Source organism: Salmo trutta, chromosome 16, assembly GCF_901001165.1.
Source record: "Salmo trutta chromosome 16, fSalTru1.1, whole genome shotgun sequence".
Lineage (NCBI taxonomy): Eukaryota > Metazoa > Chordata > Actinopteri > Salmoniformes > Salmonidae > Salmo > Salmo trutta.
The window spans coordinates 25,744,605-25,764,958 of record NC_042972.1 but is presented as its reverse complement, the minus strand read 5'-3'; the positions used below and the strand labels follow the sequence as shown (position 1 = coordinate 25,764,958).

At 40.0% G+C, this 20,354-nt stretch overlaps 3 protein-coding genes across 7 annotated transcripts in view; 1 reads left to right on the top strand and 2 right to left on the bottom strand.

Annotated features, from left to right (window-relative positions):
• Positions 1–5,092, top strand: part of LOC115150385 (lysyl oxidase homolog 2A-like) — a 67,870-nt gene extending 62,778 nt beyond the window's left edge. For both annotated transcript variants that reach the window (XM_029693623.1, XM_029693624.1), the window contains 2 exons: positions 692–803; positions 3,848–5,092. In XM_029693623.1, coding sequence (XP_029549483.1) covers positions 692–803; positions 3,848–3,921 — 186 coding nt within the window. In that variant the 3' untranslated portion in view covers positions 3,922–5,092. The remainder of the gene's footprint in view (positions 1–691; positions 804–3,847) is intronic.
• A 3-nt stretch (positions 5,093–5,095) lies between these two features.
• r3hcc1 (R3H domain and coiled-coil containing 1) lies at positions 5,096–8,859 on the bottom strand. Of its 3 annotated transcripts, none has more exons than XM_029693625.1 (8): positions 8,699–8,859; positions 8,041–8,174; positions 7,648–7,785; positions 6,731–7,388; positions 6,147–6,319; positions 5,845–5,915; positions 5,556–5,651; positions 5,096–5,384 (listed from the first exon to the last, which is right to left on the bottom strand). In XM_029693625.1, the coding sequence occupies exons 1-8, from the start codon at positions 8,831–8,833 to the stop codon at positions 5,272–5,274; spliced, it is 1,518 nt and encodes a 505-aa protein (XP_029549485.1). In that variant the 5' UTR covers positions 8,834–8,859; the 3' UTR covers positions 5,096–5,271. The 3 variants fall into 3 exon arrangements, with proteins under 3 accessions (XP_029549485.1, XP_029549487.1, XP_029549486.1); XM_029693627.1 differs by having other exon boundaries at positions 8,741–8,859; XM_029693626.1 differs by lacking the exon at positions 8,699–8,859 and adding an exon at positions 8,319–8,688.
• Positions 8,860–10,069: 1,210 nt separating this feature from the next.
• Positions 10,070–19,257, bottom strand: golga7 (golgin A7). 2 transcript variants are annotated; one of them, XM_029693629.1, is made up of 6 exons: positions 19,185–19,257; positions 18,766–18,891; positions 11,918–12,070; positions 11,602–11,703; positions 11,333–11,392; positions 10,070–10,092 (listed from the first exon to the last, which is right to left on the bottom strand). In XM_029693629.1, exons 1-5 carry the CDS (start codon positions 19,191–19,193, stop codon positions 11,345–11,347), a joined length of 438 nt encoding a protein of 145 aa, XP_029549489.1. In that variant the 5' UTR covers positions 19,194–19,257; the 3' UTR covers positions 10,070–10,092; positions 11,333–11,344. The 2 variants fall into 2 exon arrangements, with proteins under 2 accessions (XP_029549489.1, XP_029549488.1); XM_029693628.1 differs by lacking the exon at positions 10,070–10,092 and adding an exon at positions 10,301–11,012.
• Between the last annotated feature and the right edge of the window lie 1,097 nt (positions 19,258–20,354).

Genomic DNA, 20,354 nt, shown 5'->3' with positions numbered 1-20,354 from the left:
TTTATCGTCAGAGGAATGAGCGTTACACCGAGGCCTGTACTCTGAAGCGGGATCGATTTGGAGGTGGAGGGTCCGTCATGGTCTGGAGCGGTGTGTCACAGCATCATCGGACTGAGCTTGTTGTCATTGCTGGCAATCTCAACGCTGTGCGTTACAGGGAAGACATCCTCCTCCCTCATGTGGTACCCTTCCTACAGGCTCATCCTGACATGACCCTCCAGCATGACAATGCCACCAGCCATACTGCTTGTTCTGTGCGTAATTTGCTGCAAGACAGGAATATCAGTGTTCTGCCATGGCTAACAAAGAGCCCGGATCTCAATCCCATTGAGCATGTCTGGGACCTGTTGGATCGGAGGGCGAGGGCTAGGGCCATTCCCCCCAGAATTGTCCAGGAACTTGCAGGTGCCTTGGTGGAAGAGTGGGGTATCTCACAGCAAAAACGGGCAAATCTGGTACAGTCCATGAGGAGGAAATGCACTGCAGTACTTAATGCAGCTGGTGGCCACACCAGATATTGACTGTTACTTTTGACCCCCCACATGTCTGTGGAACTTGTTCAGTTTATGTCTCAGTTGTTGAATCTTATGTTCATACAAATATTTACACGTTAAGTTTGCTAAAAAGAAACACAGTTGACAGTGAGAGGACGTTTCTTTTTTTGCTGAGTTTATGTTGTCTCTCTCCCCAGGTTGTAATCAACCCCAACTATGAGGTGGCAGAGTCCGACTACACCAACAACATTATGAAGTGCAGATGTCGATACGATGGCCACCGGATATGGACGTACAACTGTCATATAGGTGAGAGACTGGATGACAACAGTGGCGATTACTGGCTACAACAGTATTGAATGTGATGGACACAATGAACTTTATGTTCAAAGACATTTTTTCTAAGGATAACAAATGACCACATTCCAAAGAGGCTTACATTCATTGAGTAAATAAATTGGTGAACAGGCAATCGCAAAATTCGAAAACATTTTAATGAGACAATTTACTGATAATACCAACATATTCACAAGGGATGGTCCCCAAACACGTGTGCTTTAAGGTTAGTCTTACAAACTGGAGAGCCAGATTTCCAATTTCCTCTGCTGTAATGTTGGCCATTACAATAGTCAGTAAAAATTATTATTATAATTTTTTTAAATATACACACACACAGTCAAAGGTTGACACACGTACTCATTCCAGGGTTTCTTTTATTTTTAGTATTTTCTACAATGTAGAATAACAGTAAAGACATCAAAACTATGAAATTATACATATGGAATCATGTAGTAACCAAAACTGTGTTAAACAAATCTAAATATATTATATTTGAGATTCTTTGAAGTAGCCACCCTTTGCCTTGATGATAGCTTTGCACACTCTTGGCATTCCCTCAATCAGCTTCATGAGGTAGTCACCTGGAATGCATTTAAATTAACAGGCGTGCCTTTGAAAGTTAATTTGTGGAATTTCTTTCCTTAATGCATTTAAGCCAATCAGTTCTGTTGTGACAAGGTAGGGGTGGTGTACAGAAGATAGGCCATATTATGGCAAGAACAGCTCAAATAAGCACAGAGAAATGACAGTCCATTACTTTAAGACATGAAGGTCAGTCAATATGGAACATTTCAAGAACTTCAAGTGCAGTGGCAAAAACCATCAAGCGCTATGATGAAACTGGCTCTCATGCGGACCGCCACAGGAATGGAAGATCCAGTTACCTCTGCTGCAGAGGATAAGTTCTTTAGAGCACCTCAGATTGCAGCCCAAATAAATGCTTCACAGAGTTCAAGTAACAGACACGTCAACATCAACTGTTCAGCGGAGACTGTGTGAATCAGGCCTTCATGGTCAAATTACTGCAAAGAAACCATACCAATAATAAGAGACTTGCTTGGTCATAGAAACACGAGCAATGGACATTAGACCGGTGGAAATCTGTCCTTTGGTCTGATGAGTCCAAATTTGAGATTTTTGTTTCCAACTGCCATGTCTTTGTGAGACAGAGTAGGTGAACGGATAATCTTCACATGTGTGGTTCCCACCGTGAAGCATGGAGGAGGTGTGATGGTGCTTTGCTGGTGACACTGTCAGTGATTTATTTAGAATTCAAGGCACACTTAGTCATCATGGCTACCACAGCATTCTGCAGCGATACACCATCCCATCAAGTTTGCGCTTAGTGGGGCTATCATTTGTTTTTCAACAGAACAATGACACAACACACCTCCAGGCTGTGTAAGGGCTATTTAACCAAGAAGGAGAGTGATGGAGTGCTGCATCAGATAACCTGGCCTCCACAATCACCTGACCTAAACCCAATTGAGATGGTTTGGGATGAGTTGGACTGCAGAGTGAAGGAAAAGCAGCCAACAAGTGCTCAGCATATGTGGGAACTCCTTCAAGACGGTTGGAAAAGCATTCCAGGTGATGCTTGTTGAGAGAATGCCAAGAGTGTGCAAAGCTGTCATCAAGGCAAAGGGTGGCTACTTTGAAGAATCTCAAATATAAAATACATTTTGATTTAACTTTTTTGGGTACTACATGATTCCATATGTGTTATTTCATAGTTTATGTCTTCAATATTATTCTACAATGTATAAAATAGTAAAAATAAAGAAAAACCCTTGAATGAGTAGGTGGGTCCAAACTTTTGACTGGTACTGTATACCATAAAAAATACAATGGCATATAACAGAACTCTATTTAATAATTGCATTCTACTTTATTTAAATCCCCCTGGAAAATGTTTATGACATAAATATAAACTTAAACAAGTAAAAGTGTATCATTCAGCTTGAATGTTTCAGAAAATGTTTGAGTGAGTTTTTAGCATTTTATTAATTGCGCAACATGGTGATCCTGAATAGTTGGGTCAAGTTGTAACTGTATCTGCGGAAGTTTTTTTCTTTCCGTTTTCCTTTTGCTACGCAAGTATGCAATGTATAAATTAGGCTTAATTAAACAATAAGACTCGAGGGGTTGTGGTATATGGCCAATATACCACAGATGAGGGCTGTTCATAAGCATGAGGCAACGCGGAGTGCCTGGATACAGCCATTAGCCGTGGTATATTGGCTATATACAACAAGCCCCAGAGGTGCTTTATTTCTATTATAAACTAGTTACCAAAGTAATTACAGCAGTAAATGTTTTGTCATACCCTTTCAGCCAATCAGCATTCAGGGCTCAAACCATCCAGTTTATAATAGGAATTATACAACCCGTGTATCATCAACTTTATCCATCTACGTATGGACGCAACCAGGATAAGCTAAAATGATCTGTTTAGTGTTTGGGTTATAATAAATGACGAAGTTAAAATACAGAAAGACTTGTCGACACCCCAAACAGCAGTGTAACGCAATGCCCCATTCCCTTTAAAACCAATGCCTGATTCACACTACAGGACCAAAAGGAGCTGTACTGGGCCAGCCTTATTACACATCCACCCACCATAGTTGTTGGAACCATGATATACAATGTGAAAAGAAAATATCCAAGCCAGCATAGCATGGTTTGGGTCGGCCCTATAGTGGTAATCACACACTTGAGTGCTACACTGGCATCAACAATGGGAACTTGAGAAAAGGAACAATTCATAGGACAGCAATGGTCTGCCAGTTATTTAAGTAGCAAGGACATTTGTAGTCGTGTAGCCAAGTTGTAGCCTGACATTCATGTAAAAGATCATGAAAACAATCAGTTCAAAGAGAGAGAGAAGGCTTGAAGACTTCAGCAAGTGCATTATATATCTTTTTTTTCAATCTTAACTATATGGTGCTATCAAACTGTGGCCACCATTGAATGAGTGCAGTTCTTCATGTGTCCCATTCGTCTTTCCTCTTCAGGTGGCTCAGTGAGTTCTGAGTCAGAGGAATCCTCTTTCCCGGGCCTCTTGAATAACCAGCTGGGACACAGGTAGTGTGGATGGACTCAATAGAAAGACCGGGAGGAACATTTTATTTCACGAAACTGATGAGAATGACTGTTGTGACATTATCAACCACTAGAGGGAGCGCTGTACAGTGTTCCCTCCCTATAGGTGCTGGATGAAAATGTAAAAGCCTTCTCACCTCAATGCCAACATTTGACATAAGGACATTTCAGACAAAACAAAAACCTGTTTTAAAGATCCAGCCTGAGGAAGTACCTGTCTTTATTGATCTCACTAATTTCCTTAACATGTACAGCGGAGTGCTGGTGCTATCAAATCCGTCATAAATATATCTAACCTTTCTGGTCCACCATAAGGAGAAAATAGTTTTTTGACACCTGCTGCACGTCGAGACAGTTTCTATACTGTTTTTATATTGAGCAGGAATTTATGCAACTATGAAGTAGATGGGAAAGTAGCAGAAGTCTTGCCTCCATTGGGAATATAAATTATATTTACTGATAATAAATGACTCATTTGTCAATTTAGTGCAGTTTCATGCCAGTCTGTGACAATGTGGTAGCAAGCCATTGTAAATATTAATAGGAAGAACCCATGTCTTCCTGTACATTATTCACTAAGGATAAGGCAATATTATTACAACCATACAGCTACCACTTAAGAGCCACATTGTTTTTGATGATCAAAACTGGATTTGTATGTCTCTAACGATGCAATGAGCATTGAAGGCAGAATCTTAACTTAAAATGTACACAACTCAAGCTTTTGGCCAAATCTCCCACAAACATGGATGCATGATTTAGGTAAAAATGTGAGTTGTTCATGCACATTGTTCTGATTCTGCCCAAGTTAACATATCTTTCATCACTTAATATATAACATCTGGGAACATATTTAAAACCTTTCATCTTAAGATCAATATACATTTGTCTTAGCATGTTTAGTACATTATATTAAATTATTACTGCCAGGAACTCAAAATAATTTTGTTTTCTCATTTGTATAACGTCATGACATGTGAAAATTAATCTTTGCATAATTTTTTCCTATGTTTGTGATACAGCAACTACATAGCCCTTCATTTGACAAGGGTGCTCTTTACTAGATGGGTGATTGTCCTGTACTGTATATAGTTGAATGTGGAACAGCATTTTGTCCTTGCATGTTTTCTGTAATAAACAATAATGAAACAAGCAAACCATGACGTTCTTGTATTGATTTATTAAACTGAGACTCTGCACTATGCAGTGATCACAAGTACCAACGTGAACTAAAGACATTGCAGAGTGAGGCCCGGTAGTATAGTCATCCCAATACTGTGGTTTACTTTGTATCTCTAGAGTCTACGTTAAAAGGCCATCACACCTGCTGTAGCGGTCAGAAACGTTGTGAGGGCGTTCCACCTCTCTGCACTCCCAGGGCTCTGGATACCATTCTGCGGGCCACCGCAGAGTCTGTCCGTGGCCTCTCCTTCACCGGCTGGATAAACTCTGGGAAATACAGAATCATTTTATATTACAGTATGGACTAAAGAGATAAGAACATTGTAAGTAACTATAACTTGGTACCATACTATGAAAAAAATATACCCAGATAAAGATACCACTTCATTTAAATAATTATTTCTTAGTGCTACTGTATGGAGGTAACAAGGACAATACCGGCACGTCTTATGGCTTTCCCTTTGGCCTTCTTGCTCCCGTCAGACAGAGTGCATGTCTTCAGGAGAGGGTGCCGAATGGAAAGTGCATGGAGGGCTAAACAAACACAGGGTTTATTCAAAGACTCATCTCTGATGTCATAAGAAAGAACACCAACTTCTCCTCAACTAAGGCCAGTAGGTCACACAACCAACTCCAATTTCTAATGTGCCAAAAGAAACTCGTGACTCATCTTGGACTTAAATATCCCTCAAAATATGAAAAGAATAGATATACTCAAAAACCATACCTGCAGATTGACTGGAGAACACGCCCAGGGCGTGAGTATTGTCCACCCACTTAATCTTCATGCCTTCGTCGCTGGAAGACAGAGACAAGACTGGGAGAGTTAGACAGCCCTTATGAGTGTGCTGTGGGCTTTAATGAGAGGCATGGGGAGGCATTCACCTGTGCTGTGGGGCAAAGTTTCCCCTAGGTACAGATCTACGATCAGCTTCCCCTCCCCAATCCTAACCATCAGTTGGATTTTTTTTTTAACTGATCCAAGATCAGCGTCTCGAGGAAACATCACCCTACTCTTGAGGCTTTTACCTGTAGTCTGCAAAGGCATCCAGCAGGTCGCCTGTTTTGAACATGGCCGGGAAGTCGTAGATCTCGATGACGTGGGCAAATTCGTCCTGGTTGATCCACACGTTCTCGAAACAAGAGTAGTCGTTGTGGGCGTGTTCAATGGCCACGTCAGTCTCTGTCAAGTGGGCCTTGATCTGACAAGAAATTCAGCCAGTTATTGAGATAACAACCTATCCCAAATAAGTGTTTCTCAGTAATCCTTTTACATATACAAAATGTGAAATAGAGCCTATACAGTAAGAACTGTGGACACCCCCCACCACAGTGTAACACAACGCCCCATTCCCTTTAAAACGGATGCCTGATTCACACTATAGAACCAAAAGGCTAGCCTACACCTAAAACTATATAGTCTATTTAACTTGAGGACAATCAATAATGTCATGGTCATTTTTGTTCCATTTTCAAACAGATTTACAAAACCAAAATTTTTAAATCTCATAACTGAAGCCTTTTGAATAAATTAACAGAAATTATATAATCCCCATAGATCAACCCCCCCAGTCCATTGTCATGGAATTAGTCTGAACTTCACCACACTGTACCTCTTGGCTAAAATCAGCAGCATCGCTAGCAGCATCCATGGCTGGTGTTGTATGAGAGGCATGGTGTTGGTGGGAGGTCACGTTGCTACTGCTCACAGACGACTCCTCCGTCAGCACCTCCTCCGCTACATGTTCCTCCTCCTCCTGGGCTTCCCTAGTCTGGTCCTCCAGGGTCAGGGCGATGAAGTAGGACACAGTCTGGTCCCAGGCGGGGGGGCAGGGCTGCTCTGCTGAGAAGCGAATTAAGTCGTCCTCATACCCAGCGCTAGAGGTGGTGGTGTTAGAAGGCACACTGTCCTGGTTGGTGTTGGCCTGCGTTTCTGACAGCGTTCCCTCCGTGGTGTCTAAGGAGCAGCAGGAGCAGGACTCTGAGGTGGAGGTGCATCCCGAGGAGGTGAAGCTGAGAGTGGGCAGGGGCAGGTCGAGGTCCACCCCTGCTGGTGGTCCGTGGAGATTACTGCCACTGTCCCGTTGCCTGTCCCTAGCCGCCCTTGGGACGTAGATGGGTTTGTCAGGGCGTTTGGCGTTACCTCCGCTCCGCTGGGCCAGGGGTTTGGGTCTGGGCTGGAGGTCCGTTCTGCTGCTCTGCATCCCCATACCTCTCCTAGGAGCCTCCTTGTAGAAACTGTCTGTGCTGCTTTCATCCCCCAGATCCAGCCTGGCACAGATAACACACTATACTAAAGTCACCATGTAACACTGTGAAATAATGGGCAATAATTCACATTAAGATGCCCCTATACAATGTAGTTACTTTAGAACTACTTTGGCAGCCAGACGGATCAATTTAATGTACAGTGTGACCTGATAATATGGCATGTGAATTTACCAGCTGTTTATCCAGGAAGTCCCATCGAGGTCAGAAGACTTATTTAACAAGGTAGAACTCAATTTAAGACCTTTTGTGTGTGCTCTACCTGAGGTGCGAGTAGCAGACAACTACCCTGCGGCTCCAGCCCTCCCCCACGGAGAAGGTGGCGAGGTTACGGTGGTTCTCAGTGGTTTTGTGAATCAGGTAGCGAAGTCTGCTTGATAGAGGGGGGAAGAGTAGGGCACTGGGGAGGGAGGGGACAACACTCAAGCCAAAGCTTATTTAGGGTGACATCCAAGAAGTGACTTTGGTGACATCAACTCACAGACAGACTTTGATCACCTGTAGGTACATTATGATCTGCGACACCTAGCTAAATGCCATTGGCAATTAATACACATTTATGTTTAATGGCATTGACAGGGAATGTGTCCCACAAAAAAAAATGGACAAGCCCTCAACTTATGATTGTGACAGAATGCAGGAAATGGCAGCTTACCTTTTCTGTTTCTCTCTCTGTAGGTAAGCATCCAGTTCGTGCAGGACTGTGTGAACAAATTCATTTTCTTGCTTGGGAAGATAACAGCCATCAAAACAAGGAAACGCCAGGGTGGCGATGTTGGCACTTTGTAGCTGCAAAATAGTCGTCTATTTCATGATCAACGGTAAGGACGCAGTTGACTCAGTGCGACAACCGTTCATATATACACCTCAGTGTGGTTACAAAAACCCAATCCACATCTAGCAAGCACTTTAAGAAAACATTTCCAGGCTTACGTTAAATTCCCTATCAGCTAAATCCCACAAGTACAGGGGGCGGTAGCTTTCTCCAATATTGTGTCCACTGCACTGCCCATAACAGGGTTCTCCAACCCGGTTCATGGAGAGCTACCCTCCTGTAGGTTTTCCAGTTGTTACTGACCTGATTCATCTTATAAACCAGCTAATTATTAGAATCACGTGCGCTAGATTAAGGTTGGAGCGAAACTCTACAGGACAGCGCTCCAGGAATAGGGTTGAAATCCCTGGGCCATAAGTGTTCCGTTGCTAAGTTTAGCTAGCTAACTCTGCTATAGCTAGCTAGCAAATGCTGAACAGAAGCTATTCAATCAAGCAGTTTCAATTACGCAATTATAAATCAGACATTTTGTTCTAACCTTTAGTTTGTCAGTTAAAAAGATGCCCAAGTAATAAATTACCAAGAAAAAAGTTTTGAAATAATTCCAAAGCACACACCCAACGCTTGAAGAAAAAGCAGCCAGCCCCTTCCAAAGAATTATTGCAGGTTCCATCTCAGTGTAATTGTGCCCCCTTGCGAACAGGCGCAGAATGCATTCAAAGTATTTCATTATTGCTAACGATGACTCACTCCATTGACCGTAGGATATTGTTCACTGCTATTAAAAATGTTATTCACTTATTTGCAGTTTGTCTAGCTGTGATCACTGGTTATCTAGTTAAAAAAAATACAATTATGCAATGTGAGCTATATTTAATTGAGTATGGCTTCACAGATTATTCAAGAAAATAGTTTATTTGTAGATACACATTACACTACATATAATAAACAAGAACAAACAATAGATTGGCTTTTAATTCCTGTCTTGGGATTCAACACATGCTCAAGGTTTCTGTGGTGGATTTGTGGTCAATAATTATTTACACATATTGGACAATATCAAGGATAGGGGGTAGTCTAGAAACTCCATAACTTTGAACCACAGTCAGGGTTGGAGTCACAATTCCTGTCAATTCACATTTAGTCAAGCTAAGCAGTGAGAATATTGAGGTCATATCCCAGTATGCGAGTTAACAATTTCATCCACATTCATAAATTAAAACTAGCCAATGTGAAACCCTGATTCTTATTGGCAATAACAGGCAACCTGTGTGCTTAAACACTGGTGAACTGTCACTATAGAACAGACACCATAATACAAACCCACACAACGTTGCATACGAAACAAGTTCATATCAAATAGCCTGTGTCTACAAGGTGATCAAAAGTACACACACACCAAATCAGTACGTTATCTTCTGACAATTATACTGAAAAAATATATATAAACGCAACATGTAGTGTTGGTCCCATGTTTCATGAGCTGAAATAAAAGATCCATACACAAAAGCATTTCTCTAATTTTGTGCACACATTTGTTTACATCCCTGTTAGTGAGCATTTCTCATTTGCCAAGTTAATCCAGCCACCTGACACTTGTGACGTATCAAGAAGCTGATTAAACTGCATGATCATTACACAGGTGCACATTGTGCTGGGGTCAATAAAAGGCCACTAAAATGTACAGTTGTCACAACACAGTGCCACCAATGTCTCAAATGGCATGCTGACTGCAGGAATTTACACCAGAGCTGTTGCCAAATAAGTTAATGTTCATTCCTCTACCATAAGCCGCCTCCAACGTTGTTTGAAGAATTTGGCAGTACGTCCAACCGGCCTCACAACATGTAACCACGCCAGACGAGGCCCTCCACATCCGGCTTCTTCACCTACGGGATCGTCTGAGACCAGCCATCCGGACAGCTGATGAAACTGAGAAATATTTCTGTCTGCTTTAATGCCATTTTGTGGAGAAAAACTCATTCTGATTGGCTGGGCCTGGCTCCCCAGTGGGTGGGCCTATGCCCTCCCAGGTCCACCCATGGATGCACCCCTGCCCAGTCATGTGAAAACCATAGATTAGGGCCTAATTATTTTATTTCAATTGACTGATTTCATTATATGAACTGTAACTCAGTAATTTCGTTGAAATTGTTGCATTTATATTTGTTCAGTATACATACAAAAGGAACAGCAACATTTCAGCAAAAGCTTATAGTTGGTTTTTGAGAAGTACAACTTAGAAGTACCTGAAGTAACAAACCATAACTCAGAAAATGTGCTATGTTACTGTACATCGTTTACGTTTGTAACATCCAGGAACAAGAATCCATGAGTTTGGAACATGCTAGCACTGCCCCATTCCCTCTCATTGTATTTGCTAAAGTAAACATCTGAATTGTGGTGGATTAGTTTCTCCTGGCCCATAGACTACTGTCAAGGTAAGGAACCATTTGACTAATTATGTACGTTTTGGTGAAGCAGAGAGGATATATTAAAAACACAGGTTTAAAAACTGTGGGTGAAATATACATTTAAGGGCTATTTGCATTGACCTATTACACAGTGCACCTTTAATTACAAGTAAGGGTTTAAAAATGGCAATATAAAACAAAATGGCACCATTCATACTAAAGGTGTGGTCTTGCTTAACTAGAATAAGACTTTTCACATTAAAATGAATCATCTCAATAAACATGTAAAAACAGGGAGTGTTGGTCTCTCTGGGATATAGGCTACGCACATTGCCCATCTCATATGTGAAATAAATAAACACAATTATATCTACATCCATAAGGAATCATTGATGGTGTGGTGAGACAATTGGAAAGCACCAGGTGAAATAGGCCATCCTGCATAAGAGCAAAAACAAAAACACTTCAAATTAACAATACTGTGAAGGTAGTCCTGACAGCTGGAGGCAGGGAGCAGTGGATTTGTCAAATAACATTGCTTATCTGAACATTGCTGTTCATTAACCATAGGGAATGTAAGTCAAGATATATCATGACAGTATCTCCAAGTCAATATTATTATATTCTTCCTAGCTATTTAGACACTAAGCTCTTGTGAGGTTGCTGTGAAACTTATTTACATTGGTATCCCCTGTTAGAGTTAACAGGATGAGAGAAAATCTTATTTAAATGAGGTGAATGTCAGAGAAAACACTCACCTTTGGTGTGGTTTATCTTCCAGAGCCAATGCTTCGATCCTCAAAGATGGTGATTTCAACCTGGGGAGGGGTTAGTTAAGGAAGCTGGGATCCAGCAAGAAATGCAAGACAGTTACACAAGAAAGGTCTAGCTGTGCATCCCAAATGGCATCCTATTCCTTTTACAGTGCACTGCTTTTAACCAGAGCCAAAGGAAAATATAAAGGGATTATGGTGGCATTTGGGATGCAACCTCTGTTAGTGTGAGCCTCTGGGACAGTAAAGGATACAACCCTGAGACCTCTCTCTATTGGGTCTGTAAGCAGCAGTCCCAGAGGAGCGTAGATCTTCTCATTCTGCTCCTTGATGAACCTAGCGATCTTCTTCAATACCTAGAGACAAAAAAAGTAAGCCCTTCACCCATTCATGGCTTGGCCTCAAAAAAAAGACTACACCTAATATGGCCACTGGTCCACGTCATAAAACATAGGTTCAGTCCCAAATGACAACCTATTCCCAATATATTAAGTGCACTACTTTAGACCCGGGCCCACAGGGACCAACCCTTGGCCTACATACTTCTATGGAGAAGACTGAGGGACCTACTTTCTCATAATGGGTCTCCATACAGAGGAAGATAGTGTAGGCGGTCATGCAGGCCAAGCAGCCCTCCAGGTAAGACTTGCCACCAATTTTCTCAGCCTCAGCATAGAGGTTGTTGAGCGTCTGCATCGTCTCCTCAAACTGTTGCCTGTCAACCTGAAAATAAATTATGCCCATCGACCCCTCAGTAAGAGCTCTGCACGACCAAAGTCACTGAGCAATAATGGAGAAGTAAACTGACTACAAAAACTGAAAGAATGTATGACAATTCTATTTGAACAGCAGACGGCTTAGTAGCTGTGTGGGTGGTCGACGGCCGCAGACAAGATGGCGGAGTGAGTGGTCGCATTAAACTGAGCTCCTGAACTTTAACATTGAATTCAAACCCTAATTTGAGTTTGACGATGATTACAGTTAAAAAAAACTTGCTGTCTTTTTGGGGATTTTTTATTAGTTTGACGGTTTACTGAATCACTTTGTTATACGTCAAGCAAGTTCAGCCAAGCCTAGCTAGCTAGTACTGTAACATTAGTGGAGATGGAAGCTAGCAAAATGTAGAGGGAGCTGTCGTAAACGAGGTAGTTCCTATCAACTATATGGAATATTTTGAAACTACCCCAGAAGTAACGGTACAGAGGTCAGAGGAATTAGTCTTTGGTACAGGTGTCCAAATAACCCCTTCGAAACCCTCCAACCTGAAGAGACTATGAGAAAGTGACACCGGGCACACTCAACCATCCCAGCCTATCACCAATGAAGCCATCTTCGAGGCAATCCAGGGTTTAAACAAGAAATTTGACGAACAAGATCGGCTTAATGGCTTTGAGAGGTTTCATAAAAATACCCTCCCAATTGCAAACGTTTCCAAAACTACAGAGTTAAATGCAGCAGGCATTAATATTACCAGATGATGCAAAACTGTTGAAAAATAAAGTTGATGAACTGACAAAAGAAAAACAATGAGCTGTGCACAGCCAGTGCTGAACAGAACCGATACAAGCGCCGATGAGGGCTGAGACTGAATGGGCTACCTGAAACTGATGGTGAGAATATCAGAGGGATTGTGATTGACATTATTGGGAAGGTTTGTTCCATATCCCCGATACATCTACCGCGATGTTCAGGGTACACCGTCTCGGAGATAAGAGAAAGGAGAAGACACAGACAGGTCATCATTATGTTTGCGTTGAGGAACGTGAGAGACGAGGTGTGGAGAGCTGCCAAACTTGCGCCGATCTGCAGGGAGAAGGGCATTCGCTTTGCAGAAGATTTGAGCAAACGCGACAGGGATGCCCGTTCGAAGCTGTGGCCACAAGTCGATGAGGCAAGACGGGGGGGGGGGGGGGGGGCTTTCGCGAGGGGTTTTCTGTCATTGACGGCCACAGGGTGGAGCTAAGTGACTGACTGATTTATGCTTTAGGAGTTGGCCTGTTTATACAGTAGTAGGCTAATGAAGCAATATACCGTTTCAACTGGTAAGTTTATTAATGCAATCGTTTATCTGAACATAGGGCCGTACTGTTTGTAGTGGCGAGTTTTGGATGTGAACATTAACCAAAGTAAGCACACTGTGGTTTTTGTTTCTCATTTGATGGCTTACTAAGACTTACCGTTTTTATTCATTGTGTTTGAAGATCGATATTATGCAAGTAAATATCCATTTATTTTTCATATGGCTTGATTAGCTTTCAGAGATGTCTTTATTAAGTTTGAGAGTTCAATTGAAGATCTAATCTATTAATATAATATGTGTTATTACACAATCTATCCATTTATTTTCCTTTTTATGGTCGTTACTGTTCGTCAACAATTTTTGAAAACGTATGCTACCTTTATATTATTCAGGGTCCCTGTTTATTCTAAAGAACTATTTCTCTTTCATTTTTATCCTTGCATACCAGGGGTTTACAGAACAATTTAAAAACGCAACGCAATTTTTAGTTTTTGTAAAGATTTATTAAAATCCAATTTTTATTTTATTTCAAGAGACACATTCCTCAGATGCGGACTTAAAATGCTGGACTTCACAATGGAGTGACAATATCATTTTTAGCCTTGGCTCATCTCATTCTACTGGTGTGGCAATACTTTTCAGATGGTTCCCAGGTACAGTTTTAGAAATCATGCTACATATAGGTAAATATTTATGGTTATTACATACTGCCCCCCCAAAATTAGAACATCTATTAGTAAAGTCTTAATTGAGTTGAAAAACAAATATTTTACAGATAACATTGTTGGAGGGGATTATAATGTTGCTCTTGATGCTCCTTTCCGATATTTGGCGCTCACAGAATCCAACTTTAAAACTATTTTCTTGGTTCAACTCTACAACTAGCGACATACAATTAAAATCTAGAATTGATTATTGGTTGGTATCTTCCAATCTTATATTTCCTCAGCTCCTCTGACACACCATTGTTCCATTCTTCTTTCCTTTTGATAATGACAAGAGATTTACTAAAGCATATTGGAAATGTAACCCTTTTCTTTAAAAGAAAAAGTCATTTTGTTTACAGACTAAAGCTCTTATCAGAGAGACCTGTCTCTATTCTGCTCTCTCTTCTACTAACAAATGGGAAATTATTAAATTCAGAATTCGATGTCTTGCCATCACTACTGGTAAAATGCTAGCTCAGAAAAGATTCTCCAAGGAGATGGATATTATTGTTGTTATTAACAGGTTGAGCAATAAACTTGATTTAAATGAAGATGAAAAAGCAGAGCTTGCTAAATGCCAATGTGAACGACATATACAACGATAAGGCGCAGGGTGCCTTCATCCGTTCAAAGGCCAAATGGATTGAAAAAGGTGAAAAAGAAACATCTCATTTCTTTAATTTGGAGAAGAGTAGGCAGACTAGGCATAGTATTACATCCATTTATGTAAGTGACACTATATCTGATCATCTTGAAGTGATTAATAAGAAAAATACACTTTCTACAGTTCACTATATCAATCTCATCTTTCAGAAGGCGACTTGGATTCCTTTTTTGATTCAGTTAATAACTCTATTTAGTCTATAGAAAGGTTTAAGAAATGATGTGATTCTGATATAGATATTACTGGAGTTGGACCAAGCAATTAAACAAATGCCTATAGGTAAAGCTCCTGGACCGGATGGCCTGACTCCTAGCTACATTTTTGTCCTGATATTAGAGAGTTATTGCTTTGTCTACAAAGTGGGTATTGCTAATGCTATCTTATCTCCTTCGAGACAGGGACTAATAGCTCTTATACCCAAACCAAAGAAGTACTCTCTTTACCTGGACAATTGGAGACCTAGTCAGTTGCCAACAACGTGATGGAAGTTACTAGCCCATGTCTATACCAATAGACTGAAAAAAGGCCTTGATGATATAAAAATCAGTGAAACTCAAATCAGCCTTCATTAAAGCAAGGAGTATCCATAACCATGTACGATTGGTTTTATAATGTTTTTAGATTAGATTTTTTTTTAAGGCTTTTGACACTTTAGAACACAACTTTTTATTTAGAACACTCTCTACTTTTGGGTTTGGGGAGAATTTCTGTAAAGTGATAAGGATGATATTAGCAGTTCGGTGGCTATGAGTAATGGCACATCCCCTCGTTTCTCTATTGCCAGAGGAATTAGACAGAGTTATCCAATACCCCCTCCTATTTATTTTAGCCACAGATTTACTAGCCGTTTTTCTTAAAACCTGTTGGGGCTAGGGGGCAGTAGTTTCACGGCCGGATAAAAAACATACCCGATTTAAACTGGTTACTACTCTTACCCAGAAACGAGAATATGCATATAATTAGTAGATTTGGATAGAAAACACCCTAAAGTTTCTAAAACTGTTTGAATGGTGTCTGTGAGTATAACAGAACTCATATGGCAGGCCAAAACCTGAGAAGATTCCATGCAGGAAGTGCCCTGTCTGACAATTTGTTGTCCTTCTAAGGCATCTCTATCAAAAATACAGCATCTCTGCTGTAACGTGACATTTTCTAAGGCTTCCATTGGCTCTCAGAAGGCGCCAGAAAGTGAAATGAGAGCTCTGCAGTCTCTGGGCGAAAAACAGCAGGAGTTTGTGAGTGGTCAGGCAGGGAACACTGACACTGGAGCGCGCGTGCACAAGAGGACTCCATGTTTTTCTTTCTCTTCTCTCTTTGAACGAATACAACGTCGGTTGGAATATTATCGCTATTTTACGAGAAAAATCGCATAAAATTGATTTTAAACAGCGTTTGACATGCTTCGAAGTACGGTAATGGAATATTTTTACATTTTTTGTCACGAAATGCGCCCGCGCGTTACCCTTCGGATACTGACCTCAACGCACGAACAAAACGGAGCTATTTCAATATAACTATGGATTATTTCGAACCAAAACAACATTTGCTGTTGAAGTAGAAGTCCTGGGAGTGCATTCTGACAAAGAACAGCAAAGGTAATCCAATTTTTCTTATAGTAAATCTGAGTTTGGTGAGGGCCAAACTTGGTGGGTGTCAAATTAGCTAGCCGTGATGGCCGGGCTATCTACTCAGAATATTGCAAAATGTGCTTTCGCTGAAAAGCTATTTTAAAATCTGACACCGCGATTGCATAAAGGAGTTCTGTATCTATAATTCTTAAAATAATTAATGTTTTTTGTGAACGTTAATCGTGAGTAATTTAGTAAATTCACCGGAAGTTTGCGGTGGGTATGCTAGTTCTGAACATCACATGCTAATGTAAAAAGCTGTTTTTTGATATAAATATGAACTTGATTGAACAAAACATGCATGTATTGTATAACATAATGTCCTAGGAGTGTCATCTGATGAAGATCAAAAGGTTAGTGCTGCATTTAGCTGTGGTTTTGGTTTTTGTGACATATATGCATGCTTTGAAAATGGCTGTGTGATTATTTTTGGCAGGGTACTCTCCTGACATAATCTAATGTTTTGCTTTCGCTGTAAAGCCTTTTTGAAATCGGACAGTGTGGTTAGATTAACGAGAGTCTTGTCTTTAAAATGGTGTAAAATAGTCATGTTTCAGAAATTGAAGTTATAGCATTTATGAGGTATTTGTATTTCGCGCCACACAATTCCACTGGCTGTTGACTAGGTGGGACGCAAACATCCCACCTTGCCCAGGGAGGTTAACAAATCTGAGAATTTAAAAAGGGATCTGTATTTTTGGTAAAGACATAAATAGTCAATTTGAAGATGATACTGCCCTTTTCCTAAAGGATAGAGTGGCTATTCCCTTGGCTATTGACAGAATCAAGAAATGTTCTATGGCCTCTGGGTTGACTCTGAACCTTAATGAATAGGCATGAGATCACATTTGTTGCTGTGACTCTGTCAACATTGCCTCCATACTGGTTAAAAAGGAAGTTAAATATTTAGGAATTGTTATCACTAAAAACGTTTCAGATAATGAATATTTAAACATTGATAATAGGATTAATTCCATGAGTTTCATTAAGTCAGTGGCTGCAACATGATCTCAATTTTGGGTCGTATTCCTTTGTCCAAGACTGATGGTTTATCTGGAATAATTTACCCAAGTCAGTCCCTTTTTCTTTCTTCTAATAACATAACGGCAATTCTGTTATATTTAGATTTGTTTGGAGGAATAACACGCATTATATTTCGGAATCACAATTAGTGAAAGACTATGATCGTGGAGGTTTACAGGCTATTGATTGTTGTTAGTGGGTGCTTTTAGAATTAAATGGTTAAAATTGTCTGTCTAATCCTACCTCTGTGGTATCACATCCCTAACAATCTGTTTATTAAACTTGGTAGACTTGAATTTCTAATGAAATGTGATTGTGAAGTTTCACCAGCAAATTACATTTTTCAGGAACATTTACCACCCACAAAACATTGATTTGGAATAACAGTGTTATTAAAATGAATAGGAAATCAATTTTCAAATGCCTTTGGTTTGACAAGGGTATTATTTTTGTATGTGATTTGGTAGACAACACTGGGGAGTTTTTGCAGTTTGAGTTTGTTGGTAAATTTCAGGTTAATATTACTCAGAGAGAATATATGAAGGTTTGCAAAGCAATTCCACTTCATTTACTTGGACTTATTAAGAACACTTATATCATGAGGTTGTTCCCTCTTTTCCAAGTTTACAAAATAATGACTTGAATATTTTGGATTAAAAAAAATGCAACACTAAGTGGATACAATTGGGAGTTAATTAAGTAATTTTTGGTGATTATAATGCAATATATTGCTATGGAAGTAACCTTCCCATGCAATGGTCAAAAGTTAAAGAAACTCATTTTAAAATATTTTCTTCCATCTACCCTGTTAATGATTTCTTGCACAAAAGATTCAATTTTGACAAAATGCCTTGTATTTTCATTCCTCTGATTCAGAATCTATAGAGCACTTGTTTTTTTTCATGCCGCTATTCTAGTAAACAATGGATTGAAATTCATGAATGGTTGTGTATAAAATCTCCAGAATTACCTACGTTTAACCTTTGATGTTAATTGGCATTATGCTTATCCTTGCAATTCCGATCATAACTATTTTATTAATATTATTATTCTCTTGGCCAAATATCATATTCACAAATGTAAATGGGTGGAAACATCCCTTATTTTGTATTATTTTTTCATTGATCTTACAGTTTTATAAATCCCTCAAAGTTGTGAAACTTAAAAAGTTGAAGTATTAGAAGTCATGTCTCTGAATGTCTCATTGCCTTGTCACATATTAATGATGTCCTGAATTATAATTCACAGGGATGCCCCTGTATTGATGTGTAATATTGTTAGTGTTGCAATTAAAATATATGCTTTTTTCTTTCTATTTTTTAAAGTATAAAATAAATTAATTTTAAAAAATGTAAAAAGTGTGTATGGTCTCGTACCCTAGACTCCAGCTCTGAGGGGAACTTGGTCTGGAACCTGCAGATTGTACCCGAGTTGTAGTCCCTCTGGACATACACTTTGGAGGCGACGGCTGCTTGATGTTGCAGGTCCTGCAAGTTGTGCGTCTGAAAGCATGAATTGAATAAACATCATGGGATCATTTGCGTCCATCATTTGCCTAGTTATTAAGGTAACCCAAAAAGCTATCTAGCTAGCTACACAGACAGAAGGCTCAGTCTGGACAGAGGGCTAGCTAACGTTAGCCATATTTGTTGACAACATCTTGCTTGGCTTGTAAACCAAGCACCACAGTACAGGCAGCCACCAAACTGTGAAATGTATATCCACTAATTAAATTAGGTAGACACGGCTTAGTTATCAACGCCTAAATACAGTTAAAACGATCAATGTAATTTACCTCAGCCATAGTGGACGTTTTCCTTTCAGCTAGCTTCTTCGGGTAGTACTTCCGCACAGTGTTGCCAACTAATTTTCAGGGTAAGTTGCTAGAGGCAGGTTGATTTGTTGCTAAAAGTTGCTAAATGACGTTGTGATGTCATTGCGTAATAACGTAAAACTGCGTCATTACGTAGAATACACAATAACGTTACTCACATTGATTTGACATTTGTTCAGGTACAGACTCCCACTCTTTTCTGTACAATTTTGATTGGGACATGTTGATTGATGTTGTAAGTTCTGTTCAAGATCAAACATTCGTGACCAACTATATTCATTGCGTTTGGCTTGTCGAACCCGTACTACCTGCAGTCAGCCAACAATGATTTAGAATTTGCTGAAATTGCTGCTGCCTGTGCACAGCTGAGCGCCTGCTGCTGACGTCACTCACAATGCACTTTTGCAGCCAGGCACGTGTGTTGTGACAGTGTGTTATAGAGAAAATCGTTTTTGTGTCATTTAGAGGGAAAATGCGTGCATTTTAGCGTTTAAGTCACATTTCAAAAGTTGCTAAAAGTTCCAAATACATTTTAAAAAGTAGCTAAATTTGTTGCTAGGTGCTGATTGGAGAATAAAAAGTTGCTAAATCTAGCAACAAAATTGCTAGGTTGGCATCACTGCATCCAACAATGATTAGCAATTTACTTAAATTGCTGCTGACCTGCTGCTGCCTGTGCACGAGCTGAGCGCCTGCTGCTGACGTCACTCACAATGCACTTTTGCAGTCAGGCACTTGTGTTGTGACAGTGTGTCACAGAGAAAATCGTTTTTTTGTGTCATTTAGAGGGGAAATGCGTGCATTTTAGCATTTCAGTCACTTTTCAAAAGTTGCTAAAAGTTTCAAATCAATTTTTTAAAGTAGATAAATTTGTTGATAGGTGCTGTTTGAAAAAAAAGTTACCAGGCTATTCTGAAAAGTTGCTAAATCTAGCAAAAAAATTGCTAAATTGGCATCACTGCTTCCGCACAGACTGAACGCTTCAATGAGTATGCTGCCACTTGTCTTTTTCCTTCTGTGGAGTTTATATGGTGGATGGCTACCAACTTTACGGTGCATTACCGCCACCAACTGGACTGAAGTGTGGAACAGAGACAGTGAAGGTCTAAATCCTACCCAATATTATCATTT

What these genes read in the sequence shown, in the direction of transcription:
- r3hcc1 (XM_029693625.1), bottom strand. Translation starts at nt 8,833, where the DNA reads ATGGAACCTGCAATAATTCTTTGGAAGGGGCTGGCTGCTTTTTCTTCA. An exon ending in TTTTAACTGACAAACTAAAG is followed by an intron (nt 8,175 to 8,698) that starts GTTAGAACAAAA and finishes ACTATTTTGCAG; the next exon opens with CTACAAAGTGCCAACATCGC. An exon ending in CTGCTGATTTTAGCCAAGAG is followed by an intron (nt 6,320 to 6,730) that starts GTACAGTGTGGT and finishes ATTTCTTGTCAG; the next exon opens with ATCAAGGCCCACTTGACAGA.
- golga7 (XM_029693629.1), bottom strand. An exon ending in CCTCAGAGCTGGAGTCTAGG is followed by an intron (nt 12,071 to 18,765) that starts GTACGAGACCAT and finishes ATTTATTTTCAG; the next exon opens with GTTGACAGGCAACAGTTTGA. An exon ending in TGGAGACCCATTATGAGAAA is followed by an intron (nt 11,704 to 11,917) that starts GTAGGTCCCTCA and finishes TTTTGTCTCTAG; the next exon opens with GTATTGAAGAAGATCGCTAG.